General features: G+C 39.0%; 1 protein-coding gene across 1 annotated transcript; it reads left to right on the top strand.

The window, feature by feature from the left end:
* Positions 1 to 334: 334 nt before the first annotated feature.
* Positions 335 to 9,529, top strand: ADAD1 (adenosine deaminase domain containing 1 (testis-specific); the record flags this gene model as incomplete). The annotated part of the gene is made up of 10 exons (XM_009696125.1): positions 335 to 521; positions 1,907 to 2,083; positions 2,504 to 2,671; positions 3,214 to 3,279; positions 3,832 to 3,957; positions 4,895 to 5,018; positions 5,237 to 5,407; positions 7,119 to 7,345; positions 8,762 to 8,999; positions 9,397 to 9,529. Coding segments are annotated over exons 1-10 (1,617 nt in total), but the record flags the coding sequence as incomplete, so codon positions are not given.
* Between the last annotated feature and the right edge of the window lie 607 nt (positions 9,530 to 10,136).

Below are 10,136 nucleotides of genomic sequence, written 5' to 3'. Positions count from 1 at the left end.
GAGAGGAGAGGAGAGCAGGTACCAAAAGCCTTCAGTTCCAGCTTCTCCTGGGAACCTGGGAGGGATCAGCTTTGCTGCTTTAGTTTTTGCCTCGCTCCCTCAAGAGCGGGCTGGGGGGTCGGCTTGTCCTTCGAGCTGGTTGCCAGACGAGGTGCAGGGCCGCGTTAAGTGCGGGGGAAAGCGGTAACTAACTGGAGAAGTGGCTTTGAACCTGAGAGAACGAGTTGTTCGTAGTGCTCTTGTAAAGCAGTGTAACTAAGAAAACTGGAGCTTGCAGCATACCTTTAACGTCTCCTAACTTTACTGTTAAAACTTAGTGAAGTTGATGATGAAAATGACCAGCAGCAATGGCTGGTTTCGGAGTCCTGAAACACCTGCCTTTGACCCCATACAAAAGAAGACTTTGCCAGCCTGGGCTCCTGGACAGCAACCTTTAAAGAAGTTTTCGCAGTCTGTGGCTCTAAGGCCAAAACTTCCCCCTTCTGGGAGATGCAGTGTACCAAAGGTGATGCAAAATCCAGGTATAGTTTTCAGTTTATACGCTGTTAATGCTAGCGAAAGTCACTTTATGATAATTTTCTATTTTTTGAAAGGTTACAACCCTCTGCTGCTTTTTCTGAGTGCTGTATTTTCTTAAATGTCTTATTTAGCATCTGCTTGACCTTGTTCCTCTTCTCCCTGTGCCCTCTCGTACTGGAAATGTGTTAGAGTAAGAGATTTCTTGTATGGTCGGCTAGATAGTCTGCAGTGTTACATAATTATAAATTCCAAATTATGCATTAAAAGTGCTGTAGAGGTTGCCAAAATACGGGATATGTACTGCTGCATGAATTTTTGCAGAGCTCATTGAGAGAAGCTTTAACTGCAGTTCCAGATGGCGTAGGATGTGTTCTGAATTCTGTCTCTTCAAATAATTGTATTTATGAGACTTGGAGATAAGAGTTGAGTTTAGTCAGTTCTTCTTGCTGGGAGATACTTGTGCCTGAGTGTATGGCAACCCTGAAGCTGAAGATTTCATCCATCCTAGAGTTGATAGAGGGGAAAAGATTTCATTTTTTCTCTTAAATCTAAAAACACACGAATCCTTTGCAGAAGTAGATGCTGCAGGAAGTGTTAATTGGTTATTCTGCAGGAGACCTCCAAGTCAAAGACAACTCTCCAGATACAGTGTGCTCCTTGGGAGGGTTTGTCTTTCAAATGAAACTCAGAAGTGTGGGTTTGTGTGAGGACTACTCAGAATTTATAGAGGTCTGTTATGACTTGACTAACTTGGTTCATGCTGAAGGCCATGAGGGCTCTGTGGCTGGACAGATGAAATATCCACCTGCCTCTTCTCCTGGTTCCAGGTGTTGTTAATCATGGGCGAGGGGGGGCTGCAGGATCAGGGTGGGTGTGCAGTGCAGCCCTCTCCGCGTTACGTCCTGGGCACTGCGACCAGAGGTGCTGTCTCTGTATTCAGCAGCTCTTTGTGGGTGGGTTTCTTTTTCTTTGAACAAGTTACCTGCTTTTTGAATAATCTGTGTGATTGCTTAAACTTTTATAGTGTCTTATGCCAGGGAGTTCAACTGCTTCATAGTTTTGTGTGAAAAACCACAAGCTCCACTGTTTTGAATCTGCCATCGGCAGCTTTCATTTGATCACTGGTTCCCAAGGGAGGGCAGGGGGAATAGATGTTGTATTTACATGTAATGTCTGTCTATATTCAGGGGTTAGTACTCAAAGTAAAAGCTTTGATACTTTTAAAAAAGGAGGTACAGACTGTTTCAGAATTGCTCCTATTGTTAATGTAGGATAGACTAAATGTTTTTGCTTTCTGTTCTTCTAAGAAACATCTAAAAAGCACTTATTGTAAAGAGTTTTAAACTGTTGGCAAGTGTGTTCAGTTCTTTTCTTAATTTTGTTTCAGAACCTTTTCTTTTGAAAGCAGCCCATGCACCCCTGTTATCAGCACTTCCTCCAAAGAAAGACCTAGAGGAGTTTATTGCAAGATATCAACAGGGAGTAATAAACCCAATATCTGCCTTGCATCAGTTTGCACAAATGCACCATGTACAACTTGAATTGAAAGAAACGAGTGTGGCAGGTAAATGCTGCTTAATTTCTTAAATAAAATAGTATTTGCTTATCCTTGAGATGATCTGCGTTTCTGCAGTTAGTATTGATGGCACTAACACGTGAATTTTTTTACTGCTGGTTGCACTATCCTCCACATGTGTTGCTTTTTGACTGCCCTTTTGTTGTCTACACAGCTGTGTCTCATAATTAATTACTACAGAATTTGATCAGATGAATTGTATCAAATTCTGGCTGCTACCAGAACTTTATGAAAAGTGCATAAAGAGAAAGCCGCCAAAATTCTTGTGGAGGTGAAAGGTTTGAGTTATATTTTGCTAAAACTGTATTTTTGTGTTGTACTTGGAATCAATATAAGCACATAAAACTATTGATAAAAGTACCTTAAAATAATTTCACTAATTGTGTCTGCTTTTTTTCTCCTTTAAAGGCAATATCATAAGCCCTTATTTTGCCTTTTGTGCTGTGGTAGATGGTGTTTGCTACAAGACTGGGCTGGGAAAAAACAAGAAGGAATCTAAATTAAATGCAGCCAAACTGGCTCTTGATGAGCTACTTAACTTGAAGTGTACAGGGGCAAAGGCTTCTGAGAAGTCAGGTAAATATTCTAGCAACACCTAAATAAATCTTAAAAAACTTGGCTTAAAGGTTTCCTATGCAAAATCTCTGTGTAGTTTTATTAAATGCTTCTGTATGAGAGCCTCTGTCAGTTTTCTTGAATCCTTTGGGTCATATGGTTCTGAAACTGTTTTTTTCCTTTGTCTTTTTGTGTATTAGGAGTTGCATCAGTTTGTAGCACAAAGCGGAGAATACTAAAGGAATTTATTTGTTTGTTTGTTGTTGCATCTGATTTGCTACTCAGTAGGTAACAGCAATATGAAGTTGATCCTAAGTGGTTTTGACTTTTTATGATTAAAAGGCTTCAAAACTGAGTTAACACTTTCAAACTAGTTCAGTTACTATAACATTTATCTTCTTTTAAGGGTTGCTGCCTACATAGTTGTACACTTACAGTGACTTCAAAATCAGAAAAGAGATTTTTTAGAGAATTAGAAACTTTAACTTGCTGGAAATAACACAAGATCCATGTTTTGAAATTTGGAATGTCCATCCCAGTTTGAAATTTTGTTTAATTCTCAGATCTTCCCTGTAGTGCTGAGCCCCAAACTCCAGCAAACTCTAGTTGTGTTTCAAGGGTCTATTTTGGTAAGGAGTAGTCTTGTTTTTCTCTATTGATTCAAATTACCCAGCAAATGCTTGCACTTTTTTTGCCCCCTTTTTTTTTTTTAGATTCTTCTTTTAATACATTTAGTGATCTCTGTGAAGTTACTGTTATTTTAAACATCTTCTCTTGGAAGAATGCTGTAAGAATTAGTGTCACTGAAGTAGGAGATTGACCATTGGTTCTGCAAACGGACACAACTTCCGTAGATTGCTTGAATTTAAGTGGTGAATTGGTGACAGGAATAGAAACGGTATTTCTGTCCTTACTTGGAATACTGTGTGTGGTAGGTGATCGAACTTTATCCATATCCCTGATGTATTATCATGGATAGTAAAAGCATAAAGTGTTAGGTATTCGTGTCCTTTATTTATTCATGTCCATCCTGATAGTCTTCAGAATCCCAAAAGCGTGTGTTGATAATAGTGCTTTTACCATGTGTTTAGATTTTTAATTTGGCAAATGATTGATCATGTCTGTTTTTTCCCCCCGCCCCTGCAAATGTGTGTCTTGCTGGCTTTTATTGTTTTATTTAGAAGGAGGACAGCTTATATATCAAGAACTTTCACAAACACTTGAAGAAGTATTTAACAGCCTGACTGCCAAACATCCTGAGTACCAAAGTTGTGGCAGTTCACTGGCTGCCTTCATCATTGAAAAAGGCAAGTCTGTTTTGATGGTGAGTATTGGGGAGTGGAAAACCTAGGCAGTTTGTGTTCCCAGAGGGCCTTGAATAGCGCATTTCTGATCTGGTAAATAAGTGTAAAGGGTAGCTCTCCTTATTAGACATGCTCTATTCTGATGGCTCCATCACGTGCCTAATTGTGCTACAGCCATGCAAATATTCAAGACCTACATCAGCACTTCCACGTGCTATCCCGAAGAGGAGTAAGGCTGCATAGGCCAGTATAGGCCGGAACAGGTGGCTGTGCCCTGGTGGAAGCTGCAGTCTGTGGAGAACCCACGGTGGAGCAGGTTTGCTGGCTGGGGTTGTGACCCTGCGGGGGACCCCAGCTGGAGCCATCTGTGCCTGAAGGGCTGCACCCCGGGGAAGGGACCCACACTGGAGCCGTGCGTGAAGAACTGCAGCCGCTGGGAAGGACCAGGGCTGGAGTGATTTGGGAAGGACTTTATCATATGGGAGGGACCCCATGTTAGAGCAGGGAAGGAGTAGCCGAGACAAAGTGTTGGGAACTGGTGTGTCCCATACCCCTGTGTCACTCGGGTGGGGAGGAGAGGAGGTAGAAGAGTCAGGAGTGAAGTTGAGCCTGGGAGGAAGGGCGGGTGGGGGGAAGGTGTTTTTAGTTTTGGTTCTCACTATCCTACTCTTAATTGCCGGTAAATTAAATATCTTCCCCAAGTTGAGTCTATTTTGCACATGATGGTAAATGGCAAGCGATCTTCCTGTCCTTATCTTGACCTACGAGCTTTTTCATTTTATGTTTTCATAGAATCATTTAGGTTGGAAAAGACCTTTCAAGATCATTGAGTCCAACCTGCTGGGGGACAGGGGGTGTGAAAGAGCAACTTGGTGGGCACCTGGCAACCAGACAAGGTTAACCCACCACAATCACGTAAAAATAAATGTTTTCTTTTTAGGTGGACAGCATGAAGTTGTAGCTCTAGGAACAGGAGAATACAATTACAGTCAGTGCTTTCAACCTTGCGGAAGAGTGTTGCATGACAGCCATGCCATTGTTACTGCAAGACGTTCTCTACTTAGGTGAGAATGTGTGTACAAGTAGTTCCCAGTTTCTTTGGTAACTTGCAGCCGGTTCTTTTCAGTTTTGCTTTTGTAAATATAAATATAAGTGCACTTGCATTTTGTAGTTGGTGCCTTCTGGATTATTTTCAATTCATGTGAATTAAATGTGAACATCCATGTATTTGTAAATGAAGTAGTGTTTTTCACATTTACTGTTACGTAACACTTTCTTCTAGATATTTTTATAGACATCTTTTGCTGTTCTATAATGAAAATCCATTGAGGACAGAGAAATCCATATTTTGCAGAGCACTGGGCTCGAAGCTGCTTACCCTAAAGCAAAATACAACTATCTTTCTCTACATGAATCAGCTTCCAAAAGGAACAGCTCGGTTAAAATCACAGGTGTAAGTACCTTGGTCTTTTCAGAGAAGTTGTAGTGGAAGATGTTGTAGTTTTTTTTCAGCAACAAACACATTGTGAGTGTGAGTGTGGAAAATATGCATTATTACACGTTTGTAAGATGAGGAGAGAGCTATTTGGAATTCTTTTCATGTTTTGGAAGCATTAATGTACAGGGTGGTATTGATAATTATGAGGTACACCTCAACATGACAGTATGAAAAACTTCTACATAGGTTATAGCTTCAGGATGATGCTTTGTTTGTTAGAGCTATCTGCTTATCTGTTAACCTCCCTCTCAAGTTATTATTAAAATACTAATAAATGGTTAATTTAACCACTCAGCAAGTGGATGTGGTGACTTAATGTCATCCTTTGCAGCACAGGACTAGAGTATAAAAAACCTTGAATTGAAACAGTAGGCTCTTGTTCTGCTATGTAAAAAAGGTAATGAGAAAAAAGGTAATGAGAAAAACTTGATGGGACAAATATACCCCTGTGCTTATCTTTACACTTCTAACTTCTGTTAAATTTCTGAAAGGTTGGGGGTTTTTTTAATAGTTTTGATGTATAACAGCAGCGGTCAATGGTTTACCAAGTTATGACCAACATTATTTTATGTCCTGTATAGTGATACAGTGGAATAATGTCTCTGACAGTGTACAGTCATAACTTTTTCATATATACAAGGCAGCTCGCTGCTTTCATAATCTGTTTAGGGTGTTCAGAAGGCAGACTTGAGAACTGGCAGTCACAGCCAGTTCGTTGCAAGTTGTGCTGACTAGGGGAGCGCCTCCTGTTAGAATTGCAGAAAGTTTTAGATTACTTTCAGTGTCTTCACCTTCTCTTACAAGGAAGTGGTTGATGAGACTGGATGCAGTTTTAATAGTTGACGGATCACAGATTCAGCAGTTTTTCCTCTTGCTTTTTGTCTGTTCTGGTGTGTGCTGTCTTGAGACAAACTCTGGGAAGTATTTTCTTCTAATACAACAGACTTGCTTATGTATAGAGTTATTTAAAGATAGTTTTTAGGAGGGAGCTACTTGCAAGTAATCCATTGAGTAGCAAAGTGTGGCCACTTATTAACAGGTGGTAGTATGTTACTTAAGCCAAAATTAAACAGTTGCTTTGTAATAATGTAGTAAAGCAAAAGCACCTTTGATCATAACATTGTAAGTTATGATAAAATTTGGGAGACTTAGCTCAAAACTTCAGGCTTTGACTTCTTACCCACTTTTAGTTAAGGGGACAAACTATGTTTTGCTTCAGAACAATTGTTGTTTTGTCTCCTTCATGTGTTGCATCTTCTTGTTCTAAATATTTTGAAGAATTGCAGTGTAAGTTATGTTTTAAAGGAGATTAACAACTTAGAGCTGCTTTTTCACAATATGAACAGCCTCCAAGTAACTTCTGTCGTAGTGTAAGTAGACACAAAGTGGTAGCTTGTTTGCAGCATATGTTGATCTTTTTTAATGTTTGTGCAACTGATGGCTAAGATTAGGTTGAATTACTGTTTCTTATTTAAATAGTCATTTCAGTATTCTAGTCACTTGAGCAGCTGACTGTGGTGTTTCTAAAATGCATAAATATTGAACATAATGTGAGGCCCAGATCTATTGCTAATTGTTTTCTGAGAAACAGTATTAGATACCACTTTACAGTAATCTCTGATTAGACTACTTTCTCACTGAAATTCATTTTCTTGTCTTACTTTAGACATCTCAGTCCACAATCTATATCGGCTTACGAAACTAATGAAGAACTGAGTCTCCATGTTGCCATAGAAGGCAAGATTTACCTAACTGTTTGTTGTCCACCTAAACCTGTTAGAGCAAGAAGTATGTCAGCCAGTGACAAATTAACAAAATGGGAAGTGGTTGGTGTTCAGGGAGCGTTGCTGAGTCACTTCATTGAACCGGTGTATATCAACAGTATTCTTGTAGGTAAGCTTCCTGCAAATTTCAGTGGGTTTCTTTGAATGTTTTCATGTTCTAGTTTGGTCACGTTTTGTAAAACATGAACTAAACCAAGATGATTCTTTAAAGAATTACAGTATTTTTCTGAAAAGGTACTAAGTGTGTATATTTTTTTTTTCCCCACTCATCTTTGAAGTGCCGTAATACAAAACTCAGTTAGGCTTGCTGTTTTGTCTTTGTGGGTTTGTTTTAGCTTGCCAGATTGCCCTTCCTTTACTATGTATTAGAGTAACAGAAGAAATTTGGCATTGTTTTGTAACAAATTAAATGCAGATATTGAGAGAATATCAAATGTGATAAATCTTGTGTTAACCGTTCAGTCAAATATGGTGACTTTAAGGTGACAATGTTAGTCACTTAAGTGTGGAATTGAGCAGTGGTGGAAAAACTGCCAGTATTTAATGGAAAATACTCAATTTCACCCTGGGGTATCTTATGAGCTCTATTGGAAAGTCTTTGTTCAGTCCTGCGGTGAGTCCTCCGTCACCCTTGCTTTCCCCTTCCCCCTCCTTTGTATTGGTTAATGCAAATAGATGTTTTGTTGAGGAATAGGGATTACCAAGGTGACAGTGAATTCTCAGGATTTTGTGGCAGTCAGGAAGACCATACTATTGTCAGAACTCATTTCAGTAGCTTTTATTTATGTGGTAGAATTAAATTAATGGGCATTAGCTGAAGGTTTTCAGGTGTTTCTTCCTCTCAGTATTTATATTATGAGACTTAGTACACAGATGTCTGAGCTCCTCAAGCATTGGAGATGTAGCAGCTTTTCCTTTTCTAACACAGAAAAGATTTTGAAGTGCTCCTAAAAGTTCTTGCAAGACTTGGTGAAGGCCTGCCTGTTCCTTCTGAGGAAGTTTGGGGCACTTTTACTTAAAAGCTATAGAAAAACTTCTGATATGCTCACTTAAGTGGTATTCAAAGTAAACATAATAATCTATAATGTATTACCCTTCTATTTAGTAGAAATTCTATGGCCGTTCCTTGAGGTGCTGTGGACCAAAGTACATTTATTTAGTAGGCAATGAGAAATAGTGTTGGATATGGAGTAATGTGGGCAAACTCCCTCGCGTGTTTTCTAATCTAGGACATCAGAGTTTGTGTTGCAGCTTCTATTTTAATGGTGTCTTCCGAAAGGAATGTAAAAAGTTGACAAAGGATAATTGTTCCAATAAGGAGACATCCAATAAAAATAACGATGCCTCTGAAGAAGAAACTGTGAAATTGTTTTTGTTCTGCGAACTGAATATTGGAACCAATTTTCCAAACATTAATTTTGTGTAGGAAAATGAATATAATGTATGCAAATGGAAACGTGTACTTCCTTAGCTTTTTTTTTAATCTGATGTACTTACATGCGACTGATCTTGTTTTGTTTAATAGGAAATGGAAATTGCAAGGATTTAAGAGGGCTAGAAATAGCTATAAAACAGCGTGTTGATGATGCACTTACATCAAAGCTTCCCATGCCTTATCTGGTCAACAGATCTCATACTTACTTGGTGAATGCTGCACACCCAATTCAAATAGACGTTAAACAAAGGTCTCTTAGTTTGAATTGGTCGTTGTCAGATGCATCACTGGAGGTTGTGGATGGGTTAAATGGAAAAACCACTGACAGGTTAGAACTCTTCTTCATTACGTTGGAAATAATGCTTAGCCTTATTGTTTTGTGCCGGTTCATTGGAGTATTCATTTTTTAAGCTATGCATGGAGGCCACAGTATTACCTAAATGAGAGAGATTCTGTCCCATGTTAGGTGAATGCATCCTATGATTAGATGTAGTTTTAGAGATCTTGTAACTTTACAGTTACAGATACAGATAGTTCTTTGAATTGAGATATTTTTATTCCATTGTCTGTTGTAGTGAATGTTTTAGTTTTCACAATACATAAAAGCAATTAGTTCAGCCCTAGTTCAGATGAATTCCAGTTTGAAATCCTGTAATGATCAAAGCAATATACCTGTAATGTATTTGTTACTGAGTTACATTACTTGTTTTTCATTTTGACTATAGTTCACCATTCAAAAGTGGCACTTCCATGGCAAGTCGCCTTTGCAAGGCAGCAATGTTTAGTCGTTTCAGATTGCTGGCTAAGGAAGCAGGACGGAATGATTTGCTTCAAGTTGCAACATACTATGAAGCTAAGGTAAGCTGGCATGGGGCAGGGGCAGGGAGTTTTAGTAAGGAGTCTCTTAATGGCTACTCTCAAAATGGTTTGATAGCCAGAGGTGACTCTGCTGAAGGCTTCACCTGAACGGCTGGAGCTCCTTTATCGCCTGTCGTCTTCGCCTGGGAATGTCTGAAATTGTTGTTTTCAAGTAAAATTAATCTACTGAATTAATCTTGAAACATTCTCTATGAAAATCTGCAGTGTTTTGTCTCAGCGTATGGAGATTGCTGGCCATTTTCCTCACATTAGTTTCATATTAAAAAGATTGGGGCTTTTTTTGTTTATTAGTTCATTTTCAAGCTTACTTTTTATATGTGATTCATATATCTGTAGATATTTTTCTACCACAGTGTAGTCTTGTGGAAGGATTCTTATGTCATAGAGGAGTAGGAAAGTAGGAATCGTTCATCAGAAGGCAGCTTTAGGTCCTGGGCTTTCCTTTGTGGTATCAAAATACACAGAAATTACTTAAAGGAGCTACCAAGATTCTTGATTGCTGTAAACACACATCTGTCCATACTTGGAAATATGTAGGCTCATCTTACTTCTCTCTCCTCTTCTGGGTTTTTTCTGTCCTTGGTTC

Source organism: Cariama cristata, unplaced genomic scaffold (genome assembly GCF_000690535.1).
Source record: "Cariama cristata isolate BGI_N322 unplaced genomic scaffold, ASM69053v1 scaffold21312, whole genome shotgun sequence".
Lineage (NCBI taxonomy): Eukaryota > Metazoa > Chordata > Aves > Cariamiformes > Cariamidae > Cariama > Cariama cristata.
Note: the sequence above shows the minus strand (reverse complement) of the source record. Positions and strands in the feature narration are given on the sequence as shown.